This window comes from Eublepharis macularius, chromosome 9 (assembly GCF_028583425.1).
Source record: "Eublepharis macularius isolate TG4126 chromosome 9, MPM_Emac_v1.0, whole genome shotgun sequence".
Taxonomy (NCBI): domain Eukaryota; kingdom Metazoa; phylum Chordata; class Lepidosauria; order Squamata; family Eublepharidae; genus Eublepharis; species Eublepharis macularius.
The window spans coordinates 48,175,437-48,196,425 of record NC_072798.1 but is presented as its reverse complement, the minus strand read 5'-3'; the positions used below and the strand labels follow the sequence as shown (position 1 = coordinate 48,196,425).

At 39.2% G+C, this 20,989-nt stretch overlaps 2 protein-coding genes across 4 annotated transcripts in view; both read right to left on the bottom strand.

The window, feature by feature from the left end:
- Positions 1-5,687: 5,687 nt before the first annotated feature.
- Positions 5,688-12,543, bottom strand: NDUFA12 (NADH:ubiquinone oxidoreductase subunit A12). The gene is made up of 4 exons (XM_054987875.1): positions 12,387-12,543; positions 11,518-11,600; positions 9,782-9,869; positions 5,688-5,953 (listed from the first exon to the last, which is right to left on the bottom strand). The coding sequence occupies exons 1-4, from the start codon at positions 12,473-12,475 to the stop codon at positions 5,773-5,775; spliced, it is 441 nt and encodes a 146-aa protein (XP_054843850.1). The 5' UTR covers positions 12,476-12,543; the 3' UTR covers positions 5,688-5,772.
- Positions 12,544-16,605: 4,062 nt separating this feature from the next.
- The window catches only part of NR2C1 (nuclear receptor subfamily 2 group C member 1), a 55,939-nt gene continuing 51,555 nt past the window's right edge, over positions 16,606-20,989 (bottom strand). For all 3 annotated transcript variants that reach the window (XM_054987870.1, XM_054987872.1, XM_054987871.1), the window contains 2 exons: positions 20,096-20,201; positions 16,606-18,578 (listed from right to left, as the gene is read on the bottom strand). In XM_054987870.1, the coding sequence (XP_054843845.1) occupies positions 18,404-18,578; positions 20,096-20,201 (281 nt within the window). In that variant the 3' untranslated portion in view covers positions 16,606-18,403. The remainder of the gene's footprint in view (positions 18,579-20,095; positions 20,202-20,989) is intronic.

Here is a 20,989-nt window from a genome sequence, read left to right as displayed (position 1 = left end):
TGAGGGCCTTGGGAATGTTTAGTTTGGAGAAGAGGAGGTTGAGGGGGGACATGATTGCTCTCTTTAAATATTTGAAAGGCTGTCATTTGGAGGACGGCAAAGAGCTGTTCCAGTTGGCAGCAGAGGGTAGGACGCGAAGCAATGGGCTAAAACTACATGCACAAAGGTACCGGCTGGATATTAGGAAAAACTTTTTCATGGTCAGAGTAGTTCAAAAGTGGAATCAGCTGCCTAGGGAGGTGGTGAGCTCCCCTTCACTGGCAGTTTTCAAGAAGAGGCTGGATGAATACTTGTTGGAGATGCTTTAGGCTGATCCTGCACTGGGCAGGGGGTTGGACTAGATGGTCTGTATGGCCCCTTCCAACTCTATGATTCTATGATTCTATGAAACAATGGCTGAATTTTATCAATTTTTTGGAAATAGCCAAACTGAATTAGGGAATCAATTTGGAATTCACGGAATTCCAATTTTTTTCTCAGGTTTGGTTAAAAAAAAATCAGATTTACTGATTTTTTTGATGCACACCCCTAAGCATAATTCTAGATCCCTCACAGTCTTCCAAAGGAAGTGAACAAGACAAGAAAGACGAATATGGGAGAAGATTTTAACCCAGATGATCCAAAACAGTGCTTTTCTTTGCAGGGTATGACGTGGCTGTCTTGTTTGAGGCATTTCCCCTGTAGACACTTTTGTGGATAAATTATCTTGGTATTTTAGCATATTGGTTCATTTTCCATAAATTTTGCATAAATGATTGTGCACACCTGAAAGAAATCTTTTAGGCCCCTTCAAAGTTCAAAGTACTAGGAGTTCCAGGCTAACGAACTAGTTCAGAGTACCTCTACCTATAATTAAGTTGACTGCAGTTTCAGCATATTCACTAAACTGAACATGGAGACTTAGACTAGCTTTGTCTTCTCTGAAAATTTCCTTTCACAGGTCCAAGCCTTAAATGACAACTAAAAAGGAAAGTATGCAGTACCATATAGAAATTACCGGGTTGTGCATCCTGTGTTTCCACATAAACTCCATCCTGGGACTTGCAAGAGACATTTGAAATCTAAGTTTATCTTTCAGTCCATCTACATTCACAGCTCCAGTTGGGCAAATGTCCACTAGCTGCCTGTAGGACCAGGGGTCATTTCATAGAAAAAGAGCTGGAGGAACTCATTAGCATAACTCATTAGCATATGCCACGCCTCTTGCCATCACCAGAAGTGTGTCATTAGCATAGCTAATTTGCATATGACACACCCCCTGACATCCCCTATTCTGGCTGTTTTGGACTCAATCCTGGCCATTCAGGGCCGAAATTGGGCCCAAAATGAAAAAAAGGGGCTGAAAGGGGGCCCAAAATGGTCAGGATCGGGCCACTGATGAGCGAGTGATCCACAACCTGTCAGAAGCCTGATCCAGGCCGTTTCGGCCCCAATCCAGGCCAAATTGGGCCCCAAATGGCCGAGTCAGGTGGGCGGGGCCACCTGACATGTGACCTCTTTGGAGAACTGCCAGAACTGCATTCCTGTGCGTTCCCCCTTGAAATGAGCCATGTAGGACTAATGGACACAACAGCAATAGCTGTGAGATCTGTACAAACCAGCCAAATTATGTACTGTAAAGTACAGCAGGCAACCAACTAGGAAGCCTTGCAGTAAAAAGATCACCGTTACAGCCTTACTGCTGTTCAGTGGAGAAATGGGCATCAAAACTTGGTACAGTCTGATTAACTTGTAGAATGGACTTGTAGAATGTTTCGACTACGGAATGTGAGATCTAGTCATATTATTACAATACCTGGGGTAGGGTTCATTTTTCACGTTTGTACTTTTTCTTAGTGCTCTGTACCACTGGGATCGGTACTAAACTTGTTCAGAACCCATCAGGCTTCCCACTCTCCTCTAGTTAATTTTGCTCTTTAACACAAGAGATTCTTATCAGGAGCAATGATCCATTATGAAACAGTTTGCCTGTATCATCTGAAATGCCATACAGGGAAGCATCCAAAGGTTTGTGACATTTTCCCCATAGAAGTTAACCATTCTTAAAGTTCAGAGGCAAAAATCAATTAACTTTATGTTAACCTTTGATTGAGGATCAGTATAATGTAAAACACTTATTTTTGTTTGAGTCAGCTCCACACTGCCTGTGGCCTCAGCCTCCCTGAGTACTGGGATTACAGGTGTGCGCCGCCACGCCCGGCTCATCTCTGGCAGTTTCTTCTTCAACGGGATCACTGCGCTCAGATGGCAGGGCGCTCAGATGCAGGGCGAGAAAGACTGGTGATTCCAGGGACAAGCCGCTCCCCTCCGGGATCAAAATCAGCTAACACCCTGCCTTCGGAGAGGAGCTATATCCCAAAAGTAAGGACTGCCCCACTCCTAGGACCACCGGAGAATTGACTGTTGTTGCTCCAGTTGGGTAGGCTGATGCCTTGTTCTAATTTACGAGCTACTTTTCAATTGGCAGAACTTTGTACTATAGATTTCTCAAAATCACTAAACTTAATTGCTCATAATAAGCTTGCACTTGAAAGTATGAGGTTAGAGAAATTTAAAGAATGACATCTTAGAATTTCCTGCAGTATATCCACCTAATTAATGTACTCAACAGCAACCCTATTTCTGAAATTCCTGCATGCTGTCACATTTAAAAAGGCCTCTGCTTATTTGAGTCACCATTCTTATATAAGCTGTTCATGTTACAGTGAAGCCACATAGCTGTGCATGTACATGCCAACACATTTACTTTACAATGGAAACCAGAAGCGAGTACCTGGATAAATGTGGTTTCAATTGCATGTTCAGCTATACATGCATTGAATGTAATGTGAGAATTACTCAATGCACGTATAAAGAAAAATCAATCATACACTGTACGTATACTGTGTGTGTGTTCACTGTAACTTGGCAAAGAGCTATAGTTTTCCACATCAAGATCCTAAGAATAGTGACATAATTATTTGGTTCCATTCATATGATACAGATGCTAGTTGAAACAGAAGCCAAATAAGGTAAGAATATAGTGTGTTTGAATTGATAAACAAACTATGAACATAAAACTGGAGACTAAATTTCATTAAAGGCAGAGTGTTGTTAGTGGAAGGCTGCCATTAACAGAAAGCAGTTATAGGATCCAATTCATAATTCTTATCAAGGAGAGATATCATGGGCCAGGAGAGAGGTCATGGGAAGGAGAGATATTAAAGGATTGCTGATGGCTACATTCAGACCCAGAATGTACCAAATTCTGAGCATCTCCTCTGTTCAAGCTAAATTTAAGCTCTGTTACACTGTTAAGCTTTTAAAAAACATAGCACAAAATGTATTGTCTCATTACTCACTCCAAGACATCAGGTAACACAAACTATTTCCAATATAATACATATATTGTAATAAACACCGACACGTTTCTAAACTAAAACACTGTCCAGCTTTCACTATGAGGAGAAATATTAGCTAATGTAGGGTGCAAAAATATTTGAGAGCTATTTTCAGTATCATTCAATATAGGAAAGAATCCAGTAGCACCTTTAACCAACTTTATTGTAGCATAAGCTTTTGAGAACCACAGCTCTCTTCGTCAGACGCGAGAGCTGTGGTTCTCGAATGCTTATGCTACAATAAAGTTGGTTAGTCTTAAAGGTACTACTAGACTCTATTATTTTGCAACTACAGACTAACACAGCTAACTCCTCTGGCTCTGGTACAATATAGGATCATTCAATTTGTAGAAAAGTTCTCGATATTGAAAATAGGTAAGTTTACACATGCAAGTATTATTGTTGTCTCTCTTGTCTAGTGGATTGACATTCTCTCTTTTGGAAATTGGAACTGTTCCTTTATCACTCAAAGAAGTATTAACAAAAAAACTGAAATAGTAAATCAAAAAACATTCCATTTCAGGGAGGATCAGTTTGTACACCATATTCCTAACACTGCAGGGAAAGGAACAGGCAGGCTCTGAACAAAACAAGATACAAATATGGTATAGTGACTGCTGTGCCAGCATGTATCAAGACAAACTGCAGTACAGAACGTTTCCAGGCCAGCAGTCTTCAAATTCTAGCAATCCCAGGATCCACTTTGGGATTCAGTATTTTTGTCAGTCTCTTAAATTCTCCGCTCATTCATAAATCCTTGTGAAGACCTTCCTCCTCTTGTGTTCCCAGAACAGTGAGAATCACATCAGCTACGTTTAATAAGTAAAATGTTAGTGTTGTTTGTAAATGGTGTACAAGTTCAGGTCTCAGACAGTAGCTGTCTGATTAGAACCATGTTCCAGTCAGAGGACAGTTGGACAATGGTGGTTAAGGGGCCTGGAAAATTTCAGAACAGCTCAAAGTTAAAAGGAAAAGACCAGCATCACACCAAACCTGAGTTTGCAGTATTTAACTGAAAATCACTTACATTTAGTACACTGCATATCTCGTAACATATACAGACTTGACACACACACGTTTCCAAAATGTCAAAGGTGATAAATCATTTCCTTGCAAATTAATTTTAAGGCAATTAATCCTTGTTAAGCTATACTGAGAACTATGTCTTCAACAACTGCCAGTGCCTAGGGGAATGAGCACTTTGCTAATACAGCTGCATGGCACTACCAGTAATGAAATAGCTTCCTGCTGTCCTCCAGACTACATGGAAACTAAATCCATGGGAATTAAATCCAGGGGGAAAATTCATACCTGCTTATAAGACACCAGGTTTTGTAATGAACACACGTATCAAACAACCAGCTGCTAAAGTTACTCAAAAGCAAGAGAAATAGAAATCAAACATGGGTTAAGGGCTGGTTTGGACATTTAATCTGCTAGTAACAGCTTACATGCAGTTGGGTATGGGGGCAGGTGTCACATCACCACACTGCATGTAGCCCTGACTGGGAAATACTTGAACAGATCTTTGTTTTTATAGCTCAAGCTGCAATCTTTTCCTCACTTGGAAGAAAGTCCCACTGAAATCAATAGGACTTGTCTGTAAACATGTATAGTATCAGGCCGACAATTAAACATCTTTATACCCTGCTATTCTCTCCAATGGGCATCCAAAGCAGGATTCAACATGGCTCTCACCTCTTACATTTTATCACAAATAGATTTAGATTCTTAAATGTTGTAACTATTAATTTCATGAACAGGCAGCATAGCACACATCATACAGGTACAGAAATCTATGGAACTACTTTCAAGATGAAGCAGCAAAAACGTTAGTCCAGACACTATACTGATTAATTTTAATGTAAAACTACTCCCAAATTTTGAGGGCATGACATTAGCATGTGCAGAGATCTTATTAGTTTCACTGAATACTTAAGAAAAGCTTACTACTTCAGGTTTTTCCTCTTCTAGATCAACTGTTAAATGGCAGTGATTATCAACTTGCTTTAACTGGATATTTATTGTAGTACCCAACATTCATACATCCTCAAAAGATTACATCAAAGAGGCATGATCAGAAGCATGAGAAAAGACTGTACTGTTATTCCCAAAAACTTGTACACTCACAGCAGCAATAATATGAATTAATGTCCTAACCACACTGCCACGTTTGGTAATATAAATATTAGAACACCATGGGTTGCTGTGCTGAAGAACTTCTACAAAGAGATATACCATATGCTTACTATCTGATAGTCAGTTCCTGTCATTAATTGGTCAGTTATGATAAATATTTCTCAAAAATTTTTTTGCTTAAAGGCTTTTATTTTAAATACAACATTTCACAGTACATAATTAACATTTGGCAAATCAGCAAGTTCTTTCCCATTCATTTGCTAGGTGTAGCAGGTGGAATCCACTCCTGTATCTTCTTACGGGTGGTAGAATATGGTACATATTGTCCAGGAGTGCCACTTAGATTGAATTTATGATTATCCCAAATGAATTTACGAGCCACTGGTGGGTGTGTAGTTGGGGGGTTGTCTGTCATGCAGTGAAGCCAACGATGCCTTAAAAAGAAACCACATTCATGTTAATACTAACATTGTCCTAATAATTCTTTTAAAGCACACAGTTAAATGACATTCATCCACATACACATGGGTTAAAAAACAATCCACATTAAACAGACAAAAGTTATACCATACAAAAATAGTTAGATTCTAAACAGTTGGTCAAGCAGAGCCTTCTGTTCAGTCTCAAGTATATTACTCTCAGTTTCATATACCCTCAAAAGATTATTTTCCATCTATTAAAGGCAAACACAAAAGGCTGATATTACAATAATGTCCTGTCTAATGAAGGTGGAAGCATTTCTTTTCCGCATTGTATACACAAAAGGACAATGAGGGAAGAACTTCAGAGGCTGATTCTTTGCATCCAACATCTAAACAATGTGTGCAATTGCTGGATCAGTAGTAGTCACCACTGACAAGGTAGTAACTTGCTGTGGATAATTGGGAAAATGAAGTGCTATCTTCTCCCTCCCCAGCCCCATGCCTTCCTAAAGATGATATTGGTGCTATAAAGCTTGAGAGAATTAGCACTTGTTTACTGGGAGCGCACTCCCAGCTCACAATAGGGACTCAGTATTTTATTACACAGCATTACTTTCCAAAGTCCTTCCTTCTCAATACTTTTCTGATTCTCATGTGCCAATATGAATACCATGATATTTAACAACATAGCAGAAAATTATCTCAAATGTTTCTAAAGTTATAGGAAGCTGCCTTATGTACAAATAATGTTTACTGCTCCATCTGAATCCTGTGTGTAATACTCTCAATATGCAGACATGTTCTGCAAGGCAAGGTGATACTGCTAGAAATCAGCAGAAGCTCTCTCACCTTCCCCACAGAAAAGATTGGGACCATAATGAGATTAGATATGCCATTACACCAAAAACGTTTTTCCACACTAATCGAATGGCAGCAACTACAGTAAGACAACACTGAAAACAGTGGGGCAGTCATGTTTTTTTCATTTAAATCCTTAATAAAACCTAAGCTATTTTTAGAGCTACAAATAATTTAGGCAAATTACATTTTCTGCTTTCAGATACATGTTTGTAAAATGTTTAAATGCATTCTAATTAGGGTGGAAGTAATAGAGGAACTCTGCTGTCTCAGGGCATGTATATTTGTTTCTTATTGTTTTAATAATATTGACAAACGTACTTCAAAACACTGCTAATTTTCTACATATGGGACAAAAAGATGCTCCCTCATCCCACTCATTCACATAAGGTAATTTGTGTTTGCAGTTGGGAATATGATTTTCCAGCTTGACAATTCACTACTGTGCTACTCACACAATGTACTTTCCATCAAATTGATTTTTAAAACATTAAATATCATTTACAAGTTATTGCATAGCAGTCCTAGTAACTTCAGAGAGACTGTTCCAAAGAAAGTAATTTGAAAACTGAAACTTATAATCAAAAATCTCTCCCAGAAGTCCCTTCTGATCCTGGGAAAACCAGGCTGGTGACCTACCCAGGAGGTAATTTTGCTGACAGAGAAGCAGAAAGATAGGATTATCTCCTCCAGGTCTCTTATCCGTCTTGGTTAACAGCCCAAGAAGGCCCCATGCCCCACATTCAACTTTCCCAGGGTCAAAAAGGACTGCTGGGGGAGGAGAATGTGGGAAAGATCCCTGATTCTTGTGCTCATGGATCATGGACCCCATGTACAAATAGGAAAGGAGTAGCAAGAAGACAGTTTATTAATACAACAGAACAATTCATCTACCATGTTATGGGACTTTAAGTACACAAAGACTGCCCTTATCTGTACTTGAAACCACAAGCAAAGTGAATCTGCATTATAAGAACATCTATTTACACTGAGTTGAGAAACTGTTTAATCACAAGAAACATGAGTATAAGAGAGAAATGCATGTTTATTTTCCTTAAAGCTTAAGTTCAAGGTGCTTTGAGAGGACTGGGAGGCAATGCTGTGGCTACATTACTATTTTGGAATTACCATGCTCAGCATTTTGTTAAAGCACAACGGAAAAGAATCAGCCATCTATTCAGCGTTAGGAAGTCTAACACTTTAACTGGCATGGTTAGGTGGGATGGTAGCGAAGAAAAAAAAAGAAGTCAGTCTGACACTAAAACAAAGGGGAATCTGTTTCATTCATTCAAACCCACACTCTCTCCTTAGTGTTGACATCTGTATTCTGCACTGACAGAAGTATTTATACTGGTTATGACAGTGAATCTTAAATTATATGTAAATTATGACAACATGAGTTTACTAACAGAAGCATGGTGTCTTCTTGCTGGATCCAACCCACCAACGAGATTATTCAGTAACTGGAGAAATTATTGTATGACAATGTAGAAGATTGTTACAGGGCATTGGAAGATTAATAAAAAGTCAAAGCACACATTCAAGGATACGTCACACACAACAGTTTTCTTTATAAAGATGATCTGTATCTGAAGAAGGGAGCTTTGACTCTTGAAAACTTATACTCTGATAACCTTTTTGGTGTCTAAGATCCCACTGGACTCAAATCTTGCTGATATTTTACCATATACTTGAAAATTCAACCCCTGATCATATACACAGAGGCCCAGTCTCAGCAAGATCTGCTATCATTTCGCTGGGCCTGTAAGACAGAGATGTTCCACTAGGTTTGTGGGGGTTGAGGCAGACGAATAATCCAACTGGCCCCTCCCCGTGAGGAGGGGAATGTGCTCAACCCTACACTGATTGAATTTTAACCACCTTGCCTTGTGGGCTTGAGGTGCTGAGATGTAGGGTGCAATATGAGCCGCCTTTTGTTTAAAGCTGTACTACACAATTGCTACCCACGTTTTTATGTATTTATGTTGTAAATCTGCTCTGAGCCCACTTGTGGGGAGACCGAACTATAAATTACATAAATAAATACACAACAGAGGCATTGCAAAGCAGATTTGTGGCTAGAGAGAGGGGACACAGATATACTTCGCAGTGCCTCGATTGACAATTTTCTTCTGTTGTGTCTCATCTAAAAATTCTATAGATCTAATCTTTTTTGTTCTTTTTTAATCTCTACATTATCACCATTGATTAGTATAGAAGCAGAAATAGGACAGGTAACAGGAGACTGGAAATAGGTGTTCAAGCTGATTGTCACAAATGTGCACACACACACAAACATACACATAAAGGGGGGAGGAACGCTTAGTGTAACAAATTTTACTATAGAAGCATGCATACATAGAAATCTGAGCGGATCACACAGTCATACTTGATTTTATGTTAACACTGTCCTCATACACTAAGGCCTGCAGAAGAAAAGTCAACAGACTGAACTGGGAGGTTCAAAGACTGAATGTGTGGTAGAATTTGCACTTTCCTAGTGTATAGTAGATACTATAATAAATGCATGTTTGTTACTGATAAGAGCCACATCATTTTTTCTTCTCTCACGGCAGCATCTAGTTAGAGAAAAACTGAGCATAGTATCACCATAACATTTCCCCACTACCTTGTTACTGAGTGCTCCATGGGGAAATAACATATGACATACCATTATGTGTTTCCCCTAACTAGGAGGTATAGTAAAATACAATAAGAGGAGACTGAGTGACTAACACATAGCTTCTATTTTCAGCAGCAAATATAATTTACCATAACATTTAGTTTGATACTGGCCTTACCCCCCAAACAAGAAACACATTTTCAGATGTATCTGCCATGTATCTGGCAGAAGATTAGAGAGTTATGAACTGTTTAAAATTTTTCATTTTCTCACTTTTATCTGTAGCTAATGCTAATCTATTAATGGTTTCACAAAGGTGTTACAATACATGAATAAAGAAACTCAAGTAGTTAATTTACCACTCAGGTGGAACCATGCTTCCGTCCACATCCCAGAATGTATTTTTTCCATTCATTTCCTCAGTATATACAACCCACCTATGACGACCTTAAACAAAGGTAAATATAATTGTTATACACTGCATTTAACTGTATTAAGTTAATTTTATTAAACGTTAGCTTCAATTTACTAACCATGAATATGGAATTCTGCACCTCACATCTCCAAGGTGTTCTTAAAGTCAGTGCAGAGAATAGATTTATCTGCATTGATTTCTTCTGCTTTCAAGACTCATTTTCAACGTTTTCAGTTTTTGGCAGGACAAGAATGTAGGGTAACAGGCAGTGAAAGCCAATCAGATATGGACCAATATCATATTTCTACATAGTTGTAACATATGTAGAGGAAACATATACATTGGTGCTAGATTTCTTTCAAGTACGATGACAGGAAAACTGAGGAGTACATGGATTGGGAAGCTGCTCTGAATATGCTCTCATATAAACACTCATGTACATTTCAGAAGTGACTGTACATACACGGAAAGAAATTTTCCTCTGTTTATACTGTCTAAATCAGGCAAACTGTATAGAAGTCTGAAAGTGTCTCATTCTATCTAGGTTAAGCAAGCTGTGTGGAAAAGCCTGAGTCAATCTATGTGTGTTTGGATGAGGGGAGTGTTTGTTCTGTTAGTGAAGATCTGAGTTGAAAATGAGTCTTTGCTTTTGGGTGTGTGACTATATAACTGTTGTCGAAACCACCAAGCTTAAGAACTATTCTGAAACCAATATGCTTATCTATACTCTGAAACCCTCATGCTTATATACCTATAAATTCTACTTCTGATTAAGCAAGAAAGGATCTCTTTTTTACCTCACAACCACCCTCACACACTGACCATTCTGCCATACTATCTTCTACAACACACCCTTTCTGAGGCAAAAACCTTTGGTGGCAGCAAGAACATTTTGAGTGAGTCAGGGAGACAACAACAAACATGGCAAAATAAAACAAGAGGGATTAGCAGGATTCAAACGCCACAGGGAAGGTGTTCTGGTGGTATAAACCTGGGTAAAGTAAAGAACACCTGAAGCTGTGTGTGTGTAGAGAAAAGAGGGATGTTGGTTGTGACTAGAGCCCTCCTGAAGTAATAGTTGAAAGGCAATGTAATGTGGAGCTGAATTAAAGGTCCAAAGGCAAAAGTTTTAAACAAATAATTAACATAATGCATTGTACTTTTTTAGTTACACAAGCCCAAGAGTTTAAATTCTCCATTTTAATTTCCAACAACATACACATAATAACAACAGGGAGATCAGTTATGATCAACAGACACAGTATTCTTCCATACAACCCCATGACACCTTCAAGCCTTCTTTCTCTTTTCACAATAAATAATTCAAAGATAGGTAAATGGGATCTACTTTATTAGGTTATCTTTTTAAATAAATTTGTTGGCTACAACAGACATGGTAAGAAGATGAAAAGCATCCTTCCTACTACCCAGTTTAAAACTCAGTCACTTTTTTCCTGCATATTCCCATACTGGGTAAAATGGCAGTCTACTGCGACGTGTAAAAGCAAAATCCCATGTACCTGATACAACACAGAGTCTCATCACTCTCAGAGCCTTCTTCTGGAAAATTAAATAGGGATTTCACCACAACGAAAATCACGAAGAAGCTGCTTTCGTTTGGACAAAGATGCATTAATGTATTTACTAGAATAGTTTAATTACTTAGGAATATACACTCACCAAAGAAGTATCTGTTGTCTTCGTAATATTTGTTTCCATATTTGTCAGTGCCTACTAATGTACCAATCTTCAGATCATTGACCCTGCAAATTCCCAACAGAAAAGCAATTTCAACTATCCTATCAGGCCACACCACAGGGAAAAAAAGGCATCTTTCAGCTCCAGCTCTCAAACTCAAAAGATGATCAAACATTTTGGATTGGAGTGATGGTAGTGAAAAAAATGCATAAGAAAAAAAGTAAGACATTTAAACTGAAAATAAGTCCTCATAATATTCACAGAACTTACTAGATATACACAGGTTTAAGATTTGGCTATTAAACACTTTCTACACTGTTAGCCCAGTCCGAAAGACGTTTATTCCCCAAAGACTTACTTTCCATTATGCATACCGAAGACTGCAACCTAAAGTGCTATACTTTATAGATAACTCACAACGACTAAAGGTTTCACTAAAATCTTCTAGTAACAGCAATGCATACAACCAAGGTTAAACCTTGGAACAACTTTTAGTGCAAGCAAGGAAGTTTCTAACCCAAGGTGTCTGAAAGACAGCTTTGCTCACAGCCCATGTCAGAGGAATAGTTTTCTCTCTATCTTCTTCTAGTTACAAACTTGACAACACTCCGCCCTCCCTGCCCCGAATAAGCCGGCAACGGAATCACCCTGCCCCACACTCCTCCAAAGGGGGCGGGTATCTACTGTCGGCTAAAGGCCTTTCCTCGGCCAACTTTCTCGCCCACTCCTAGGATACCAGAAGCCAACCTCACTCGACACGAAGAGCCACCTCGTCGCTCCCGCCCCACCGACTCTGTTGCAGCCTACAGCCAAGCCCTCCGGACAGCGTAGCGCGTGGAGCGCCCCCTTACCTGAGCAGTTGCCAAACGGCACCGCGAAGGCCGCCGTGCCCCCTCAGCTGCGCCAAGGCCCTCTTCGCCACCTGAATGTACTCCGCCATTTTCCTCAGGACTCTCGGGGGTGACCGAACGGCCTTGACTTTCCCTGACAAACGACGACTGCGCAGCGGCAGCTCTAGGCTCCGCCTTCTTCGGCCCAGAAGTGATAGATTAACACATTCGGGCTCTCTGGAGAAACGCCGAGCAACCGATGAGGCCGCGAATCGTGTAGTTCGACAGAAGAAAAGTGCGTTTTCTCTCCCGCGTCCGGTCTGCCTCTAGAATTTAATTTCGCAGGTTTTTCAAGAAGAATTTTGCTTTTGTGGCTCTGAAGTTAGCCAATCATCATGTAGGAATTAAGGCACAAGCGCGACTGGTCTTTATTTTATTTTGAATCGCCTGGTATTCTGAATCCTAAGTAAATAAATTTGTTTACAGTATATTGAATTCTCAGTGAGGCTTACGACTCGTTTAATATCGGGCAGACCGTCTTTCCGCTTAGAAAATAATTAGGTGCATTTGAGTGAATGGAAAGGTAGGTTGGACGCTGGCTGCGTCGGTCTCCCTAAATGGGTTAGAGGTTTAATTTTGCTGATTGGGCTGGGGGTGATGGTATATGGCAGAAGAACGGAAGAAAGCCACGCTATTTGTGAGGGATAGAGCAGGGAAGTTACTCCAGTCTAAGCCTATTAAAATCAATCAGTGAATGCGCGTACATCCTGCATGTGCATGTGTGTATTTATATGAAAAAGCCGGCACATGTTCGCTTTATAAATGACACCAGAGACCACCAGTTCCTGGATAAATGAGGGGGGGGTGTCAATCATATGTTCAGCTGTACATGTGTTGAATGTAGCATGAGAATTACTTGATGCACATACAATGAAAGATTATATAACTCTATATAGGCTCGCTGTCTTACTGAACCAGGCATTAAGAATCAAGTTACTACCATCTATATAAACCAAGGATACAGAATTGAAAACATTTTCAATTCTGAGGGTTACATTTTGTTAACTCGGGGTTCTCTCACTATATTAACACAGGGAAATATTTTGTGTTCTTTTCAGTCTCCCTTTTCAGTCAAAACCATGTCCACACTGCTTATTTTCTGCTTGTGCTTTCTCTTTTACTGTCTCTCTCTCCACATGCTCCATTCGCTTGCTCTTTCTCTCTACAGCACCCCAAGTCTGCATACTCATCTCAGGATGCTTATTAAACAGTACTTTGTACCTGCAGCAAAGTACTTTGTTTCTCTGTTATCCAAGCTGTCAACTCAGTTTATGCTTTTTGTGCATCAGAAGTATTCTACGATACAGAAGTGCCCAGTGCTTAGGGTTCTATTAGAGAACAGGTACGAAACACTTAGTTGCCCACTCTTACTCTCTTTCACCATCCACTGGTGTCTCTGCAGCCTCATGTGTGTCACCTTCTTCCCTTTTCTCCTAGAACCCATAAACACTGCTCTCTACACCCTATTATAACGTTTTAAAAAGCATATTGCACAAATGTCTCTTTCAGAACACTGCACATGCCCGCCTTACCTACTTCTCCCTATCTGTGTGGATCTGATTTTGTTTACACCTACAGTAGTGGGATCTTTGCAACTCTTATTTCTTTTTTCCTTCCTTCAGACTTGGGTTTTGTGGTTTCCAGTTTTCTCCAAGTTTGGCAGCAGCAATTTAGTAAGAGGGAGCCTCATAAAAATAGGGCAGGCAGCCTTGGGGGCTGCAACAGGATAGAAAACTTGAAGCCAACCCTTAGAACAGGGGCTCCCAATCTTTTTGAGCCTACTTCTAGCACAGGATGGTGGACACCACCACAAAATAGCTGCCGTGAGAAGTGAGGCCAGCCACAAAATGTCAAAGAGGAAGAGATACACTTAACTAACAGTAACATTTCAACATTTCAGGCATAAACCCTGATCAACAGGATTCATTTTAATCTGCACAGCCAATCAGGTCTCTGCTGGTCAATCAAGCCCTGCTGGACCAAAGCATCACCTGGCCTCACCCACTTTCTAAAAACACTAGGAAAGGAGTCAGTGGGTGCCCTGGTGCCCATGGGTACTATATTAGGGACCTTGGCTTTAGAAGCTAGGAGAAAGACGACCAAGGAGAACATCTAGGAAAAGATGTAGTGACATTCTTCCACATACATACACTCATGGTTTTCATGGATTTGAGAATGCCTTATATTTCCACAAGGAAATTGAGAAGGATGCTGTAAACTATAAGCCATAATAGATAAACTAAATCTCCATGTTGACAGGAAGAGTGTTACTGTTGGCAGAAGTTTGCAAGCAAATAATAGAGGCTAGTGATACACTTGTCAGACTTGCATGATTTCCAAACAACCTGGTAAGGACTGAACATATTCTAGGAAACATAGAATGCTGAAAATGGGAGGGAGAACTGGCTGGCTCAATAGTACAATAAAATCCTGTAGGGGAAGATTTGGATCACGGGGATAACCTCGAAAAACTTTAGTTCACTTCCTTAGCCAGTTTGTTTTTGATTTCCAAAAGGAAACTGAGTATTAGAACACACACATACCATAAATAGGAAATGGTCACCTAGTAATAGTAACTGTGCTTATATACTGCTTTTAGACAGATTAATACCCCACTCAGAGTGGAGGACAAAGTTAGTATGTGATTATCACCAGAATACAGCTGGGGTTAAGAGCACTGGTTTACCCCAGGCTGGTTACTGAGCTTATGGCAGTAGTGGGATTCAAACCAGCAGAGTACTGATTCCCAGGCCAACCGCTATGCTACTGCAGCTCTCTAATGATAGAAACTGAAATATGGTAACTCAGATTATTCTGCCTACCTCTTAATTTGCTATCGTGATAGTGGAAAGTGCCATCAAATCATAGCTAACATGGCAAAACCTGCTGGGGGTTTCAAGGCAAGAGACTAACAGGTGGTTTGCTATTGCCTGCCTCTGCAACCCTGGTCTTTTTTGGAGGTCTCCCATCCAATTACTAACCAAGTCTGACCCTGCTTAGCTTCTGAGATCTGATGAGATCAAGCTTACCTGGCTATCCTAATGCTATTTCTCACACTAACAGTGGAATCCTAAGACCACTTGAATTCTAAGACCCATTGAACAGGCCCACTTAGGATTGCACTCTAAAATCTGCTTTTACTAGTCCTAGTCAAAGATACATTGATTAACTGCTGACCCTTGCCTTGAAAACCCCTGCAGGGGTTGCCATAAGTTGGCTATGACTTGATGACACTTTCGACCACCACTACATTTTCACTTGGATGGCTGCTTCTTCCCAGAATTCAATGGTTGCAATCTAATATTAACCTCACTGAAATGTGCAGACTGTTCTACCCAAGATGTTGATAAATGAGCCTTACAATGGCTGATTCCGCACACGTTGGATAATGCACTTTAGCTATCGTTTGGAAGTGGATTTTTTGTTTCACACTCGAAAAATTCAGTTCCAAATGGTCTGTAAAGAGGATTGGAAGTGCATTATCCAATGTGTGTGGAATCACTACTTAATGGCTTAGATCCCTTTTTGTCACTCCCGTTTTGTTTTTGAACCTTAAGCATTATGAGTTCTGGAGAACCCCAAAGCTTGCCTATTGTGTCATTTTACTTTGGTTGGTCTTAATAAAAGGTACTAAATAGCTTTTGTTTTTGGATTTTGGTGTGGACAAATGTATATATAGATTTAGATGTAGGCATTACACCTAAAACATTCTTAAAATACTTATATACAGGAATTAATATTTGGAAGACATAATTTCAACATACAACTTCCAAGACTACTACAAAATACAAGTTTCCTTATAATATTTGCTATGCCTCTATTTACCTTTGAGAGATAGTCTCAGTAAACTAATTTTTTAATCAGGAATTGTATTTGGATTTGTTACAAACTATGTTATATATATGTTGGCACAGCAAACTATGGAATATATTCTGTTCATTAAATACAGCAGTTTATCTGGTACTTTTCAGAGATTTTTAAAATATCTCTGTCTCTCTCTCTCTCTAATTAGATCCAGACATAAAACAACAAAATTAAATGGTTAATGATATGCCACAGTTAAAAAATTGAAGTAGCGAAGTGAATGCATCTGATCCAAAATATTAACATTACAAATCTGAATTATAAACAGTTTCAAGTCAAGTTGGATGTTTTTAAAAAATGGATTAATATAACTGCATTCCATAATAAAAATTACAATTTATTTTTAAAAATACAGCCAAAATAGAATTTACACTTCTTCAGATTTCAAGACATTTACAGAAATTTTTATACAATGGCAAGACAGTAATTAGAACATTCTGAGGCTTATGCTACAACTGAACTACAAATAAAATTTATACAAAAATGGAACGGAATGAAAAAGTAATTGATTTCCAGTGATAGCGGAAAGAAATAAGTATAACAATAATATATTGAGCCCATTAGGGAGATGTACAATGCAGTAGACATTTTAGAAGGATTTAAAACAGCTCAAATTGTAACTACAATATATACCTGTTAATATAGAATCAAGAAAATATAATACAACTCTTATGTGTGCACGTAGTTTCACGCATCACACACGCACACGCACGTATCTTTTTGGGGGAAATGCAACTCTTCACTTCATTATTGTTAGGGGATGCAATAAAATATGTAAGACTAATTCAATCAGTTTAGAAAAACCTGATGCAAAGAATCCTATCTTTCAAATTATAGAAAGCCCTTTTCACAGACCTGTTAGCAAGAACTCTCAACTAGAGGCAGTTGTGTTAGTATGATCAAGATTTAAAATAAAGTTATTTTTAAAAAAATCATGGACCATTCTTGATAACAGTAAATTGATATTTGAAGTTGGTGCTTGGTTAACTTTATTATATGGCAATTTTAAAAAACCCTTTAATAAGCAGAAGTGCCCTGGGGAAAAAGTTCAAAGACTGAAGGTGTTCAGCAGTAAGCATATTATGACAACATAAAACTTGTAAAGAGGATTCTGTACTCAGTACTGTTCAGGAAAACAGAATGAACATAAATTCCATAATTGGTTTATATATCTGACCCCTCCCCCCCTTTTTTTTAAACAACTGCATTGAGAACTTATCTAAATCTTGAAGAAGAGTCAAGACTGATACTGGAGGTCCACTAAAGGTGGTAAATTGGCTCAAATGCTTGGACTGAAATGGCATCTCTAACATTAGTCAATTTGATTCTTAGCTGTGTGAAGGGACATCTGACTAAAATAGAGCTGGCACTATATAAGAATATTGCACAACTTAAATTCTAGCACAGAAAAAAACCCTGATGCCATTAAAATATTTATAATACTTTTAATTTTAAATCATAACTCTGAACATGACATCTATTGGTTTCTTGAATTAAACCAAATAGTATAAGTACTTTGGAGTGCTAATATCTTCAAGCCAGTTTCACAGCTGTCCTATGTTTGAAAAATGCCAAGTTGGTTGAACAAAAATTTCTGTTCAAAGTAGCTGAAAGATAGCAAAAAAATCTTAAGATGTTGCAGAAGAAAATAAAATGGCTTGTTCAGGATTTCAGACATATATCAAAACTGACAAAACTGAATTTGTAGAAACAAGATACTAAAAACACAACAGAGGGAAAAAAGTCAATTTATTTTTTCAAACATCAAGCTGAAATGTATTGGTGAAGTTTCTCCCCAACCAAAGACTGTTTCATACATTTGTCTGGCGTTCTTAATGTCAGTGTTCCAGATACAGCTAAGCTACAAAAATAGGATGAACTACTCTTTGTTTTCATTAGATTCTAAGTAATGTACAAGTTCTTGAAAACCAGATAAAAAGTCATCCTGTATCACTCAAGCTATTCTGCTGTGTTTCCCAAATGCTCAGGAAGAGAGAAAGTTGCATCTTCTTTTATTTTTCTTGTTGCACTGGAAAGTTTCTTGTTATCTCTTGGAGATAAGTGTACATTTACATCACCATGATTGCCATGGTATACAATCTGTGGTTCAACATTTATACAGCATGGCCAATTATTTGGGAGTTGTAATCTGCAGTCTCCATTCTTAGAATATATGGTATGATGCTGTCTATTTGAACATTTCCAATTAGTCCTGCGAAAAATAATTCTTCTGTGATAGCAGCACTCATCAGTCTCAGGGCAGGCAATCTGAGAAGTAACCGAGACAGTCTGGAAGAAAGATTTGACAAAAGGGTGGCACAATTTTACATGCAAAATAAATCTCTTTGATTAATTAGTAAAAAGCGTAAAACATTTCTCAGCTGTAAATTATTAAGGGTTAAACTAACATTAATAGGCATTTTGTTTATTTAGATTTGTTGTTATTATGAAGTGAGGATACATTTAGATAGCCAATCAAGTAATTTTTTTCAGATGCTGCACATGAAATGTTATTAACAAGCCTCCCTAGAAGCAAAAATGACTAAATTGAGGCTATCGTTATTTCATCACATCATGGGAAAATCACCCAATGGAAAAGACAAAGCTAGGAAAAATTGAAAGCAGTAAGAAAAGAAGAAGATCCAACATTAGGTGGACTGACTCAGTAAAGGGAGGCCTCAGCAACTTTGTTAATGATATTATGTTTTAGAGGTCATTAATTCATAGAGTCACCATAATCTGGAAGCGACTTGATGGCACATAATACACACATACAGAGTTAAGCCAAGATTTATTTATTAATAAATCCTACAGATAGGCATCCAGGCAGGTCAGGGAAGAGATAAGCCCAGCTTTCTAGGAACTATATTCTTTGTTACTGTTAGATTTGGCGAACATATATTTGCAACAGTATTTGCAACTTACATGGACCTGAATCCACAAGAAAATAAAAATATAAGAATTATTTGCTGGATTAGGCCAAAGATCCTTCTACAGGTTCAATACTCTCTCTCCAACAGGAGGCAGCCAAACATACTGAGCTGAGCAAAATAGAGATAGGATTGTGTGCACAGGAGACAGATGAAACCTACGCTTTACTACCACAATAAAGCAATGCCCCCTTTTTGCACTACAGCAAAAGGTTAAAGCATTCCTATACTAGCAGCAGGCTTGGTGCCTAGTTAGATGCTGTATGGCACAGAGAAAACAACCAAGAAAGGATGTTAGAATTATAAATGCTCCCAAGGAATAAAAGCAACAAAATGATGTCTGATTCAAGCTGTACGGTGTGATTTTTAAATACTGTATCTCCCTCACTCACTAAGAGAATTTGGGTATTCTATCACAGTAACAGGGAGATATGGTGCTCACATAAATGTATAGTAAGAGCTCTTGAGATTCTTACTGGCTTGACCTCTACTGTAAGAAACATCTGAACAGGCTCCAAGCTCATGAAGTACCATTTGTGCTGTCATGCCAGTAGATGTCTGGCACTCAGCCCTTGAAGTTCTTGCTTTAGAGCAATGGCTTATATAGAATCAGGTCGTTTATTTCATTTCTAGGTTCAGCCCTATTAATTTTAATATGACTGCACATAGTAAGAATGATCCTGTTAGTAGAAAGTAAGGATCAGAACACTGTTTATGATATAGGTGGCACCAAGTGTGCAAAAGTGACATTATCTTTCTCCAGTTTTATACTAAAAGAAAATAAATCTTTTCTATGCTTGCCAAATTTTCAAGCTGCACAACTCGGGGGGGAAAACATATTTTAAAAATCAAGATATTTATACTGAAGGTACATACCTGTAGGTATCATCTGGATATACTATTGTTACATAATCTTGAAACTCCTTATATGCTTTTTCTTGAAATTTTTCAATCTGTACCACATTTTCTAAGCCTGGATGATCTAAAATAAGTCTATTGTTAGATTTGCTCTGAATACAAGACACATAAATAGTCGGCAACAAACAAAACCACCATTAAGAGAGAATCTCAAATGCAAACAGACTGTTATTTTAATTGTGCAGGATCTGCAGAAAACTAAGATTAGAAAATTCAAGCTACATTATTGAACAATGAAGCGTTGTTCTATGTGCTAAACGTTCAGGGTCTGAGGCCCAGCCCCCGAACTTACCTGGAGGAGGGGACGGGAGACAGTCACCCAGCCGCCCCAACTGACACCCCAGTCCAAAACCCGACAGCAACAGAGGGAGGGAGAGAAGCACCAAAGCCTCAGAGGTCAGACGGAGCAGGTGGAAGCCAGCTAGCCCCGCCTTCCAGTGGGAGCCTAGGAGCCCAGACAGGGGGAACGAGGAGAGCCAGGAGGGGACCCTACTGGTGGGAGAGGGCACAAGATGCAAGAATGGCCAGCCAGCAGCAAGCCAGCCAGCAACCTTACCTGTAGTGGAGAGAAGGCAGCATAGGGCCACGCCTTAACCTGCAGGCAGGCTAGAAGGAACTAACGAGCCAGATGAGGCTGGGAGCAAAGCAGCCCCAGGTGGGGCTACCTGGGGCATTCAGCAGAGGAGGCCCGGCAGCCAGCAAAGAAAACGCAGGTGTGGCTGCCCAGAGCAGCCAACGAAGCAACCACAGCTGTGGCTGCCTAGGACAGCCAGGGCCATGGCTAGAGGGCTGGGGCACGTGGTTAGCAGATGGAGCTGGAAATGGGAGAAGGGATATAAGGGAAGTTCCCTC

Excerpts from the sequence above, each read along its gene's own strand:
- NDUFA12 (XM_054987875.1), bottom strand. The coding sequence starts at position 12,475 with ATGGCGGAGTACATTCAGGTGGCGAAGAGGGCCTTGGCGCAGCTGAGG. Across the intron at positions 11,601-12,386 it reads GCCGTTTGGCAACTGCTCAG|GGTCAATGATCTGAAGATTG; the intron begins GTAAGGGGGCGC and ends GGGAATTTGCAG. Across the intron at positions 9,870-11,517 it reads AGACAACAGATACTTCTTTG|GTCGTCATAGGTGGGTTGTA; the intron begins GTGAGTGTATAT and ends CCTTTGTTTAAG.